The 14,733-nt window shown below is 38.6% G+C and overlaps 1 protein-coding gene across 6 annotated transcripts in view; it reads left to right on the top strand.

Annotated features, from left to right (window-relative positions):
* The window catches only part of Spidr (scaffold protein involved in DNA repair), a 234,456-nt gene that overhangs the window by 102,869 nt on the left and 116,854 nt on the right, over nt 1-14,733 (top strand). For 4 of the 6 annotated variants that reach the window (XM_076942502.1, XM_034515175.2, XM_034515176.2 and 1 more), the window contains one exon: nt 1,568-1,787. In XM_076942502.1, coding sequence (XP_076798617.1) covers nt 1,568-1,787 — 220 coding nt within the window. Of the gene's footprint in view, nt 1-1,567; nt 1,788-3,776; nt 3,948-14,733 lie in introns of those variants that run through there. The other 2 variants (XM_076942505.1, XM_076942504.1) reach the window with 2 other exon arrangements.

The following is a 14,733-nucleotide window of genomic DNA, read 5'->3' as shown; positions in this document are numbered from 1 at the left end:
CAAAAATGAAGTGTCCATAATAGTGTGGTTCATCTTATGTTTTTGTAAGTATTTTGATGATACAATCATAGGTATTTGTCTTCTAATACTACTTGTTTATTTTTGTAATTGTTTTCCTTTTATGAACTCAGAATTTCTACATACTCTAAGGTAACCACTGAGTATCTGTTATCTTTTGCTACCAGAATAGGGAGTTCTGCATTCCTGGTGTGATGAACATCAAGTATTGTGGCTACAAGACCAGGAACCTGTGGCAGCTGACTATCTGACTTTAGCTGGGTGTCCAGTACTCAGTACTGCAGCAGGTCATGAATCCCTGGACAGGCCTGCAGTCAGGAAGATAGAGGACAGACAGCACCTCTGCTGTGTTTAATATAAATCCCTAATACACACTTAAGTTTTTGAAAATATGTCTAAACCTACTCTAAGCAGCAGGCTGACATTCTGCATGCTCCTGTCCTTCCCCAACCCCATTTCACAGGTACAAACTGTGAGAAACGGTCCTTATGAACAGTGACAGGTTGGTGGGCCAGCTCGGCATGCAGGCCCACCATGTACTCCAGCACTCAGTCAGGAGAATGGACAGGAAACTTCGGACAGAACAGTGATTGAAGCAGAAGTGAGAGAAGAAGCAGAAATGGCAGTGAAGCTGTGAATGGCTTAAAGCTTGGCTTTGGGCCTTTGCTGTCAATCACTCAGTCTACGATGGTTGGGGGACGGGTAATACGGAGTGTTATTTGCAGGTCTATTTTTGTCATTCTGAATTAATTTTCTGTTAAAATTAAACATCAACAGAAAAAGATAAAATATTTTCATTACCTGTAACTAATAGCACATGTTAATCTTTGCCTCTGTGCTTCTACATATGTGTTACAGTAAGAACAGTAAGTCAGATTGATTTGAAATCCCCCAGTTTCCCTTCTGAGCAGTTTGTGTGTCTCTTCAGAGACATGGCCTACTGTGACCTTTTTTTGTCCCCCACTCCTCCCAGCTAACCACCCTCCTTTCCCCTTCCCATTTTGTTGCCTGAGTTACCCTGAGTAGGTTTTAACTCACAATTTCCTTATCTTGTGTCCTCAAGTAGCTAGGATGACAGATGAGGTCTACGACACCCAACATGAAACTCTGCAAAGATTTTGTGGGGAATCTTTGTGGGGAGTGTTCCCCACCCCACTCCAACCACTTGATCTTACTAGTTGAATCACCAGGACCACACACAACTGCCAGTTCTTTGAACTTTTACATTGGTACAAGGTGTGTGTCCATAAATATTGCATTGGTTCACCTTGGTGTATTTCTTCTAATTCTCTCAGATGTTCACTGGAGCAAGTGGCATGATCTGTTTCATAGGTGAGACAGTTGAAAAGATGACATCTATGTAATTGGCTGACCTTATAAGAGAGGCACTGCTAGAATCCAGATCACCTTCTACCCTTGTAGGAGTTTCCTTTCTTTTTTCTGGTGCACAGTGTCAGAAGCAGTTTAACTGGTTATAGATTCTTGTTCACAAAATGTGCAGGAAGTTTCTAAGTATTGTTTTTTTATTTGTTTCTCTTCTGTCTTCTAGGCAGAAAATCTGGTGTATTAACTGTGAAAATTCTAGAACTACATGAGGAATGCAACATGCAAGTTGCAGTATGTGAGCAGTTAGCAGGGCCGCCAGTCACCAGCCCTCCCAGAGGAATAGCTCCTAGACCCGGAGCCTACCTGAAGGTTCTCTTTAGCAGAGAGACTGCAGAACACTTAATGGGGCATCCCCAGGACGTCATTTACATCTTCCCTCCTTGGTGAGTGTAAAGAACTGAGTCTACCAGCCATCAGCTGGACATCTGTCTCATAAGTAGAAGACTTTTTTTTTTTTTTTTACAAAAATGTTTGTGACTTTATTAGAGAAGTGCTAAGTGAGAAGAGCCAGACTCTACCATAGGTTTTATGAGATAGAAGTACTGAGTGTGTCATTCTGCCAGCAGAGCTTTTATAATTTGGATTTAGCCAGCAAGAAAAACAACCACATGAGGATTCTTGCCCGAGAGGTATGTTAGTATGTGAGATTTGATCATTTTTGTTTTTTATTATTAACCTTATTAGTTATTATAAAGTTTTATCTATGAAATTCTTAGATTAGGGGTTGACTACAGATGTTAAACATTAAGCTTATCTTCCATAGGAGATCTTTCTTCAAAATTACTAGAGAAACCTCACAAGCATTCCAGCTTCTAATACTGGAGTGGGCTTCGAACCCACACAGACATCTGCCGATTGGATCTTAAGTCCAAAGCCTTAACCACTTAGCCATCCCAGTCTTGCTGGACATCTTTCTAGAGCATCATAGCCAGTGGTCATTTGTAGTCTGCAGTGACCACTCAGGTTCTTAGAATCACTTGTGAAATGGCCAAAAGGCCACCTGTGGATACAGCTCCTAGCTTGTTTCCTTCTTATACCTTTCCTCATTCTTTTCTCCTTGTTCCTTGATATTTTGGGGAGGGGGGGGGTGGGAGAGTTTTTTTTTTTTTTTTTTTTTTTTTGAAACCTAATTGAGTATAGACTTAAAAGGACAGTTGCAGAAAATCTTATATTTGCTCCAGAAATGGCATGTGAAGTCTAAATTTTTTTTAATGCTACGCCATGCCATAGGAGATGGATTCTGTCCAGCATGCTTGTGCTAGCTAGGCCACATGGCAGCAGATTTTAATGCTGCCATTAGGCATTTCAGCAAACCTACAGACATGAAAATAATTGAAATAAAGGTGATGTTATGAATTTCCTCAGAGTCCCTTGCTATCTCTGTCTTTAAATGGCCATCTCAAAAGAAAGCAGGATTAGGGATCGAACTCAGTTTTGAAGTTTGCACACACAAGGCTTCATTCAGTCTCTCTAGTACTGGCAGAGAGATAGAAGGTGGATAGGTAAGAGGAAAAGAAGGAGATTGGGAGGAGGGGGTAGGAAGAAGGAGGGAGAGAACAAGTTAGACATATAAATATAATCAATAACTACAAGCACATGAAAGAAGTTTGTTCTTTTAAGGTTTAGTGAAGCCCAAATTCATAGCATTTGGATGTTCCTAAATATCACCTTCTTTTGTTGAAATGGCTTGGTTAACTCTTTATCAAAATTACTTTTCTAGTTCTGTGATATGACACCAATAAAGCATAAAAACAGTGTTTATTTGAGGCTTCTAGTTTCAGAGGGTTAAGAGTTCATTACCATCATGGTGGAGAGCGTGGCAGCAGATAGGCATGGTGCCGACACAGTAGCTGAGAGCTCACTGAGACACAGCCACAGAACAGACTCAGAATGAAAGGAGTCTTCTGAAACTTCAGAGCTTACCACCGGTGACACACCTTCTCCAACAAGGCCACATCTAATTCTTCTCTATTGGTTTTACCAGCTAGAGACCAAATATTATGTAGGCTCTTCTCATTCAAGCCACCACACCCTTAAAATCTAAACAGCCTAAAGAGCCATCAACATGGCATGGACCAAATTATTTCCTGTACATTTCTGAAATGTACAGTAATTGAATTCAATGATAGTGATATATAATATTTCCATTTCTAGAATAATGTCCCTATCACAAAGAACAAGTCTTTAGTCAAAGTTCCTAAGGGAAGGAGAGGCCATCAAGTTGCTAAACAGGTGGCACGGTCCAGGTCTGCCAACTGTGTGAGCAGTGCTTCTTAGGTCTGCCAACTGTGTGAGCAGTGCTTCTTAGGTCTGCTGGGCTGTGTGAGCTGTACTACTGAGGTCTGCTGGGCTGTGTGAGCAGTGCTACTGAGGTCTGCTGGGCTGTGTGAGCTGTACTACTGAGGTCTGCCGACTGTGTGAGCTGTACTACTGAGGTCTGCTGGGCTGTGTGAGCAGTGCTACTGAGGTCTGCTGGGCTGTGTGAGCAGTGCTACTGAGGTCTGCCGACTGTGTGAGCAGTGCTACTGAGGTCTGCCGACTGTGTGAGAAGAACTACTTTTTACCTTGGTCTCCTATCATTAGCAGCAGATAAGTTCCCACGAGCCGATTAGTCTGTTGAGGCTCCTTAGCAAAATGCTACATTATCTTGTTAAACAATAGAAATGCATTTCTTCTAGTTATAGATGATGATGGTCAAGGTCAAGGTACCAGCAAGATAGATTTTCTTTAAATCTTCTCTCCTTGGTTGTTGAAACATAATTAATTTGGTGTAATTTTCTAGGATGTTTTCTGTGTCTGTCTATCCCTAGTGTCTATTCATGCACAGATTTCTCATTCGTTTAAGGACCTGTCAAAATCATTGAGGCCTCACTTTAACTTAACCACCTTTTAGTGCCCTGGGCCTGGGGCTTCAACACAAGAGTTTTATAGGGACTTAGTTCAATCTTTATCCCAATCATAAGAGCATTTCGGCCAAGTAGCTTAATTCTTCAGCTAGGTAAATCAGCTGATTTTTCTCCAAATGGCCCAAAGGATCTTAAATAGCAATGTTCTAAATAGCTTTCTGAACTGTATTATGTATTCTTTTATGGAGACTTGTAATTATTTTAACATTTTAAAAATGACACATATTTGTCTGTGTGGATTTGGAGACTGTATGTGCATATGAATGCAGTCTTCCTACAGGTCAGAAGAGAGAATCAGATTCCTGAGAACTGCCTCACAATTGTTATAGGTAGTTGTGAGCCACCTTACCTGGGTGCTGGGGATCTATCTTGAGTCCTCTTTCAAATCATAATGGTCTCCCTTCGTTGCAAAGAGAAAATTTTTTCATAAGGTTATAAGGACGAATATTTGTAGATTATTGCTAGGAACTATGCTAGTTTAATAAAATAGTGGATGTAGATTCTCCTTCAATAATCATGACTTCACCAGCACCGTGAAGGTTTTCAGTACCAGGCATGGTCTCTTTCTTGTTAAGTAAGTCTTAAAATCTAATTAGAGAAAAATTGAATAATGACAAAAGGAATGCAGAAGAAGATACAAGTGATCTAATAAGAAAGTGGGAAGGAGGCCTCCTTGGGGAGAAGGAGGAAGCTAAAATAACAACACAGATAGCTGAGAACCCACAAGGAATCATACCATTAGCTATTTTCTTAAAATTGTGTAATGCGCATAATTCAGGTAGAAGCATACTGCTGTGCATGTAGGTTCATCACTGCCATGCTGGCTGCTGATATGCTTCACAAGCATAATGGTGGATAGCACTGTAGGTTGCTTGTCTTTTGAAAGCTTGCATAGTGCCATTTGATACCATGAAAGCTAGTCTTCAGGGAGGAGACCTCAGGTCAGTTCTACCCACAGTCTCTGTTATGTTCATTTATCTTTTCAGCCCAAAATTATGCTTCCTGTTCTTTTCCTTGGGTTCTTTTTTTTTAATATATAGAAAATTTTAGACTTTTTATGTAATGAAAATTTTCTTTCTTTTTCAATTATGGCAGATGGGTTTCCTGGTTAGTATTAGTAGGTAGGTAGTATTGGTGTTAGTATAGTGAGTTATTAGTAAGTAGTAGTTGATGTTAGTGTAGGTTCTTGGCAATCATAATTTTTCAGGATTTGGAATGCAATCTCCAGGCTTTGTCTATTGAGTGTTTTTCTATGGTTCTTGTGTTCATATGGATGTGTCTTTCTTTAGTTTGGAGCAGTTTTCTTCTATAACATTGCTGAAAGTCTGATCTATACCATTGACTTGGGATTTTTCCTCATCCATTTTTATAATTAGAAGATTAGACTTCCCATGGTTTCACAGATGTCCTTTGCACTTCATTTCTTTTTGTTTATTTTCTGTTTTTTTTTTGGGGGGGGGTGGTTTGATTTTTGTTTGTTTGGTTGGTTGGTTGGTTGTTTTGTTTTGTTTCTCTGTGTAACAGCCCTGGCTGTCCTGGAACTCACTTTGAAGGCTAGTCTGGCCTCAAACTCACAGAGACCATATGCCTCTGCCTCCCAAGTACTGGAATCCCAAGTGCATGCCACTATGCCCAGCTTGTATTGCTTTTCTGTATTCTAACTGTTTTATGTTCCTCACTATTTTAGTCTGAATCCTCTATTTTATCTTTGAGACTTTCTGCTTGATTCATTTTTAGTTGTAAAGCTTTCCTTTGCATTCTCTAGTTAGACTATTGGGTTTTTTCAATCCCGTCTTCACTTCGGCTTGATTCTTCGTCGGCATTCCTATCCCTATTGAATTTCATTTTCAAATCTTTGATTCTTTGTCATTTTCATCAACCTTATGTCTGTATTGTTTTTGTCATCACACAACTAGAAAAGTTAGGCCCTTTCTTGAATTTTTTATGTTTTGTGTGTGTGTGTGTGTGTGTGTGTGTGTGTGTGTTTGTGTGTGTGTTTATTGTTTAAACTCCTTGAATTCTTTGAGGAGGTTTATGATGATTTAATGTTATGTCCTGGAGTTGATCTGTATCATTCTCCTTAGCAAGGATTTGGATAAGCTGGTAGGTTTTGAAGAACATACTGGCTTGATCTTTAATAATCTTGGTATTCTTGCAGTGTGATCCAGGCATGAGAACTTTATTAGTTTTTAGTACATTGTTGATGAAGCAGGGTCAAAGAAAAGAGAAGCTGTAGGGGTGAGTTTAGCCTAGAGCATCTGTTTTCAACTTGCAGGTTGATGGGTCAACTAAGACCATCGGAAACACAGAAGTTTACATCACTTCATAACAGAAACAAAATTACAGTTTTAAGTAGTAACAAAAATGTTGTTATGTGGTGGTTTCATTGTGATGGTTGCAGCATTAGGAGGGTTGAGAACCACTGGGTCTAGAGGTTGGAAATGTCTTAGGTGGGATAGAATCATGTAGACTGAGGAGACAGGACTGCTATACAGGGTGGGTAGATGACAGGGAAGGACAGATGAGGCTGCTGCAGAAAAGGGGTTTAAGAAAAGGTCAGAGTCACAGAGCAGGGTAGATTCTGGAGAAGGGTGTAGAGTTTGTGGGGATAACCATCTTCACAATATTAATCCTGCTTATCCATCAGCTTTGGAGACTCTTAATTTTCTGATGTCTTCAATTATTTTCTTCAATGTTGTCAAGTAGTGCTTCTCAACTTTCCTAATGCTGCAACCCTTTAATATGGTTCCTCATGTTTTGGTGATCTCCTAGCCATAAAATTATTTTTGTTGTTACTTCCTAACTATAATTTTGCCAATGCTATGAATTGTAATACAAATAGTTTTGGAGATAGAGGTTTGCCAAAGGGTTTGTGACCTGCAGGTTTGAACAAACTTCACCACAGGTTGAGAACTGCTATCTTAGAGTTTTTATTATACAAGTGGTTTACTTCCTTAGTTGATGGTACCCCAAGTTTTTTTTTTTTTTTAGGGAGTTGTGAAAGATGATTTTTCCCCTCTGATTTGTTTCTCTCTCTCTCTCTCTCTCTCTCTCTCTCTCTCTCTCTCTCTCTCTCTCTCTCTCTCTCTCTCTCTCTGTGTGTGTGTGTGTAATATGTGTGTGTATAATGTGTGTGTGTATGTTTGTGTGTGTAATATGTGTGTGTAATATGTGTGTGTATAGTGTGTGTGTGTGTGTGTGTGTGTGTGTGTCTGTATCTGTGTAAGGTATGGATTTTTGTGTGTTAACTTTGTATTCTGCTATTTTGCTGAAAATATTTATCAGCTGTAGAAGTTTCCTGAAGACTCTTTAGAGTCTTTTCTGTATAAAGTCGTATCATATGCAAGTACAAATACTTTAACTCCTTCTCTTTGCTATTGAATCCCCCTTCGGTTCCTTCAGTTGTCTTCTTATTCCTCTAGCTAAGACTCCCACTACTGTATTGATATGGAGAGAGTGAACAACCCTGTCTTATTCCTGATTTTGGTGGAAATTCTGTGTGTTACACATTTCTCTCTTAGAATGACGTTGACCATGGGCTCGTAGTAAATTGCCTTTTTGTGTTGAAGTATTTTCTTTGTATCAGTAATCTCTCTGGGACTTTTATCATGAAGGAGTATTGGATTTGATCAAAGACCTTTTCCACATCTCATGAGATGACCATGTGGTTTTTGTCCTTTAGTCTGTTTATGTGGCGGATTGCATTTATTGATTAATGCTTGTTGAACCATCTCTGTATCTCTGGGATGAAGCTGACTTGATTGTGATGGATAATCTTTTTGATGTGTTCTTAAAATTCTTGAAATAAAATAATTTGCTATTATATTATTGGGATTTTTTTGTTGTTGTTCAAAAGAGATATTTGTTTGTAACTTTTTTGTTGCATCTGGTTTTGATATCAGGACAATGCTTCATAATAAGTATTTGGAAACAATCCTTTATTTTGTGTTTTATGAATAAGAGAAGAGTGTTAGTGCTTTTTTGAAGTAGAATTTTGAGTTCATTTGACTCTGGGCTTTTTCTGGTTGGGAGATTTTAAGTTACTCCTTCTATCTCAGTAGGGCTTATTGGTCTATTTAAATAATTACTTCATCTTGACTTAACTTAGTAGGTTTTATATATCTAGAAATCTATCAGTTTCCTTTAGGTTTCCCAATTTGGTGAAATACAGCTTTTAAAGTGATGACCTTATAATTATCTGGATTTCCTGTGTCTGTTGTACCTTTTCATCTCTAGTTTTATTAATTGGGATCCTCCTTATTTTTATTAATTGGGAAAGATTTTTTTTACTTATGTAAGTTTTTTTTTCCCAAAGAACCAACTCTTTGTTTTAAGTGTTATTGTTTCCTTTTCATTAATGTCATTCCTGAGTTGGATTATTTTGTGTTGCTGTAGTTTATTAATCCACTCTGATCTCCCTGGCTGCAGTGTGAGGTCCTTGGTACTCGTGAATCCAGTGCTCTGGATTCTCAAATGGAACACACACACACAGTCTTGATCTGCCTTAATTAAGCTCAATGTCTGGGCCACTCCCAAATCTCCACATTGGTAACAACTCCCCTCCTATACTCTTGAATTATTATTTACCAAAATCTATATTCCAAATTAGGAATATAGATTTCTTCCTTCATCTAATTTCCATGCATTAGTATGCTGTTTACCTTCCGTGAGTTCTCTATTTCCTGTTTTCTGTTGTCGCTGTCTAGCTTTAATTTATGATGGCCAGAGAGAAAGCAGACTGTTATTTCAATGTGATGTCCTTTGTGGTCAATCTTGGGAAAATTTGGTGAGCTGCTGAGAAGTAAATGTATGCTGTAGTCTGGATTGGAGTGCTCTGCAGTTATCTGTTAGGTCCATTTGTTTGTGATAATTGTTCTGGTTAGTTTTTGTTGTCATCTTGACACAGGCCTAGGTTATCTGAGAAAAGAACCCTCAAGTGAGGAAATGTCTCAATCACATTATCTTGCAGGAGAGTCTGTAGGGCACTTTCTCAGTTAATGATTGATTTGGAAATACCCAGCCACTGTGGGTAGTACCACCCCTGGGGTGGCTCTTGGAGGTAAAAGAATGATAATTGAACATGAACATTGGGCTCAAGCCTGTAAGCAGTACTTCTTATGAAAATCTTTTTCTCCTCAAGTTGGTTTTGGTCATAGTCTTTATTACAGCAATATAATGCAAACTAAAATAGATGCTATTTAAATCCAGAGTTTCTATATTTGCTTTTTGTCTGGATGACTTATCTAGTAAGAGTCAGGCATTAAGGTTACCCACTCTCAACTGTGTTTCAGTCTAGTATGTGATTTAGATCTAAATGGCGTCTCTTTTGTGAAATTATATTCTTGTGCTTGGTTTGTGTGCTGGCTAGTTTTATGTCAACTTTTCACAAACTAGAATCATTTTGGAAGAGAGACCTTCAAATGGCAAAATTCTCCAGCTAGATTGGCCTATAGAGAAGTCCGAAGGACATTTTTTTTATTGATGAGTGATATGGGAATTTCAAGCTCATTGTGGGCAGTTTCACCCCTGGACAGATCCTGGATTTTATAAGAAAGCAGCCTGAGCAAGCCATGATGAGAAAGCCAGTAAACAGTGTTCCTCCATCACTTCCTGCATCCACCTTCCTACCTTGAATTCCTGCCCAGACTTTTCTGAGTGATGAGATAGAAGCAGTAAGATGAAATAAACTCTTTCCTTCATAAGTTGCTTTTGGTCATGACATTTTATCACAGCAATAGAAACTCTAAGATAGTACATAAATATTAAAATTGTAATATCCTCTTGGTAGATTTGTTCTTTATGAGTATATAGTGTCTCTCTCTATTTCTTCTCATGAGTTTTGGATTGAAGTCCATCTTGTCAAATATTAAAATATCTAGGCCTTCTTTTTCCATCTTTTTAACCTAAGGTGGTATCTGTTGATATGATATATTTCTTTGTAGCAAAAACAAAGCTATAAGAGATAATGTTTATAAAAATACCATCCAGTCAATTTTATATTGGCCACTTACTCCTGAGGTTGTACGGATTTTAGCACAGATACACAACTGAAAAGAGATCAAGAGGAATACAAATAGGACATGAAGAAATCAAAGTATTCTTATATGCAAATGATATGGTTTTATACATCAAACACACTAAAAATTCCACCAGGGAACTTCTACCTCTGACAAACACTTTCAGTAAAGTAGTAGGGTGCAAAAATTAACTCGGAAAAATTAGTAGTAGCCTTTGTATATACAAATGGCAAACTAGCTGTGAAAGAAATCAGAATAAAGTACCTTTTCACAATAGCCTCAAGTGTGTATGCATGAGTGTGTGTGTGTGAGAGAGAGAGAGAGAGAGAGAGAGAGAGAGAGAGAGGCAGACAGACAGACAGAGAGACAGAGACAGAGAGAAGAGGGAGAGAGGGAGAAAGATATCTTGGGATAACTCTAACAAAGCATGTGAAAACTTGAATAATAAAAACTCTTGGCATTAAAGAAAGAAATAGATGAAGACGTCAGAAGATTGAAAGATCTGCTGTGCTTATGATCAGTAGATGAATATTATGAACATGGCCAACCTGCTAAACATAATTTAATTTCAACAGTCTGCACCAAAATGCCAACATAATTCATCACAGAAGTTGACAAGCTATTTTTTGCTTCATGTGGAAATACAAAAAAATGAGGATAGGTAAAAACACTACTGTATAATTAAAGTAATTGCTGAATATAACACTATATTAGCTCTCAAGTCATACTTCAGAGCTCTACTGATAAAAGCAACTTGGTTCCGACATAAAAACAGACCCACTGATCAATGGAATCAAACTGAACACACAAACATAATTTCATATGCCTGTGGACACCTGAGTTTTGGCAAAGAAGACAAGAATATACATTAGAAAAGAGAATCTTCAACAAATGGTGCTGGTCAAATTGAATAGTTGCATGTACAGGAATTCAAACACACACACACACATCTCACATATCATCCTGAACAAAACTCAACTTGAAGTGGATCAAAGCCCTCAACATCAGACTCCTAATTTGATAGAAAAGAAGTGGTTCAATAGTCTAGGACTCATTGACACAGGAAAAGTGGTTCTGAAAGGGACAACAGTAGCACATCACTAATACTGGTAGTTAATGAGACCCAATGAAGCTGTAAATCTTATGTGTGGCAAAGGACACCATCATTTGGACAAAGTGGCAGGCTGTAGAATGGGAAAAGATCTTCATCCAGCACATCTGGTAGGGTTAATGTCTAAAATATATAAAGAACAAAAATAACTGAACATCAAGAAAGGAAATAAGTGAAATTAAAATTGGAGTGCATAACTAAGCAGAGAGTTCTCAAAAGATGAGACACAAATGGCTATAAAACGCTTAAATGTTCAAAATCTGTAGCAATCAGAGAAATCCAAAGTAAAATTGCATTGAGATTTCAACTTAAACCAGTCACAATGGCCAAGATCAATAAAACATATGACAGCTCATGCTGGCCAGGATTTAAAGAATTGGAAAACTTACTAATTTCAAGTGAAAGTTCAAACTTGTACGGTCCCTTTATAATAGTCCCAATGTAATAGTTCCTTAGGAAGTTTCCAATAAATCTGCCTCAGGATCCTGCTATAGCACTCATGGGCATGTACCCAGTGGACACTATTCCCTACTGCAGAGACACTTGGGTGTTCAAAAAGGAAGAAATTAGGAAATTCTTAGGCAATTGGATATAATTAGAAATAAATCATTGTGGGGTACCCCTGCCTCTTAAAGACAAATATTGTATGTTTTTTCTAGTATCAGGAGTATTATTAAAGATATCTAGTAAAGAAGCAAGGTAAATATAAATCAGTGACAACGTGGATTTAGCATCCAATGAAAAAGATTAAGAAACAAACTATCTAATCACTTTTTAATTTATTTTTTTATTGGATATTTTATTTACATTTGAGATGCCATCCCCTTTTCCCATTACCCCTCCCTAGAAAACCCGTATCCCATGCCTCCTTCTCCTTTTGCTTTTATATAATTTTTTAAAATGTTAATCAAAGGCTTTATAAGTTTGGTAATGCTCAATATCGATCAGAAGTGTAACCCAATACCCAACCTAGATATATCAACTATCTTTGATTGGCAGAAACAAGCGAACATCCTCCTTGATATTCCCCCACCCCCCATGACCTAGCTCCTCCTCTCTTTCTCCTCCTCTCCTTACTCCTCCCCTCTTTACTCCTCCCACCTTAGCTCCTCCTACATATCACCCTTCCTGTTAAAATACAACTTTTCTCTCAACATACAATTAAAGCATAATTATACCAATTTGTGTCAGTGAGGTATAAGATGGATCTAATACCCAGTCTGTCATTTTGTTGACTAACCAGAACCTCTGTCATCTCTCCTAACTAAAAGACTTAGTTCTGAACCTGGCTTTTTTCTTGGCTTTAGAATGAATGTCAGCTGAGAACCATCCTCTCAAATCTTTTCTCTCAAAGTAAATAGCCAGGATTGGCTATGAGACTATAAGTCTTCAACCCCGTCAGAAATCCAGAATGACTGAGTTAACTGAGATTATGGGAAGCACAAAGCATAGCTTCTAAAACTTAGCCAATTTATATAGACCCCTGAACACCTGGACAGTCCCTATACTACAAAACGTTGCAGCATCCAATCTTCAGCCTTCTGGCCCAGGAACATCTGACAGACCTAGTGATGCAGAATTATTAAGGGCTGATTACTCTGTCTAGGCAGATATAATCAGTCAACTATTCTGCAAGTGTGTCCTTTTCTGGACAGTAATTTGTCTGTAGATGAAAAGAGGCAATTCTTGCCTAGTGGCTGTCTCACCACATCTGGAGTAACTCCAAAGATGCTCAATTTCTTCTTAGAATCCAAGACATGAAGCTGTCAGGAGCAGACAGTTCTCTAATCAAAATGAACATTAATACAGAAATGTTTGTAATGTCAATTCTGTGGACTTCTGACCTTTTGAAAACCAACTATCCATGTAAGGCATCTGGACTGTTGTCTGTTAACTCTTCTCAGCTATTTCTAAATAAAATATAGAAAACACCCTAACAATAAACTCAAAGCCATGAATTTGCTATAGGCCCTTAACTCACAAGCTAACTATCTCAAATCAGTTATAAAAGTTAAAGGACTGGGTCTAAGCCTTGTATTCCTAAATGTGTTATACAGGCACAATGCCTATGAGAGTAACAATATTCATCTCACTTTTATATCTATAAGAAGCTCATACCAATGAAACCCTTAAATTTGATATCAAAGTAAATTTTGTACCATTTAAGAAATTATAACTTCATTGTAATAACAATTATACATATTTCTATCAATAGGTTATGGCTATGCAGTAAATCTTAGCTAATCCTCCCTGCTCCAACAAAACCACTACTTTTCCTTAGAAAGACAGCCCCATATTAACCACCTCAGTCCCTGTTGGGGTCCACACTAGCCCCTCATTGGGGCGGCCAAAAAATGTCACGGCCCAAGCAAAATGTTGAGGCCCAGGCCGACCCACATTTGGGTGGCCACTGTATCCCAGCCCAAGCTGCCGCTCCGGTCCGAGGGTCGGGTTCAGCAAGATCGAGAGTGAGGACGGACTCGAAGAATGCAGACCAGACAGAGTGTAATTCAATCCCGTTTATTCTTCAGTCTAAGTCCTAAGTCTTAAGTTCCTAGTTCCTAGTCCCTAGCTCCTAGTCCCTCCAAGTTCCAAGTTACTTCTTCCAAGTTCTCTTCCAAGTGCCTGCTACCTGTCTTCTCTCTGCTGTGTCTCCCTAATGTCTCATTCTCTACTGTCTGCCTCTGCCTTTTATATGTCTTACTTCTAAGCCACGCCTCTAAGTTACACCTTTAATCATGCCCTTAGGTCTTGTCTCTAAATCTGATCTCTACACTTCTAAGTCATACTCTTAAGTCACACACCTTTAATCTCAAGGTATCTAAACCAAGATTATCAGAGTGTGCTCAGCTGTTGTAGGCTATTGTAATCCAAGTCCCATGTCAGGGTATATGGCTCAAGATGGCTGCAAAGCTGATAGCCGCTTTCTGCTAAAAGTCAGCCCCCAACAAGTCCCCAAGCCCAGGGAATAGGGGCGCTGACTCTTCATTAACTTCTTCAAGCTGATTATGGACATTGTGATATTAGAAGAGGGACAGGGGGAAGAGTAAATTGATAAGCCTCTGACGTCTGTGTCTTCACTGCATCCAGCTGGAATTCTAGGACATCAGAGGTTCGAGCAGGTCTGCTCAGGTTGCTTGATGAGTAGATACACCAAGGCTGTGTATTCTGCAATATACAATTCTCAAAACAAATTTTAGCATCAAGATAATTTTTTGTTTGAATTCTGGAATCTAGTCTTCTGGGCCTGCCTCTGTCATGTCTAATCTATAAAATTCTGGGAGTTTCTATGAGG

This window comes from Arvicanthis niloticus, chromosome 12 (genome assembly GCF_011762505.2).
Source record: "Arvicanthis niloticus isolate mArvNil1 chromosome 12, mArvNil1.pat.X, whole genome shotgun sequence".
NCBI classification, from domain to species: Eukaryota; Metazoa; Chordata; class Mammalia; order Rodentia; family Muridae; genus Arvicanthis; species Arvicanthis niloticus.
The sequence above is the reverse complement of the archived record's forward strand: the minus strand, read 5'-3'. Positions and strand labels throughout refer to the sequence as shown.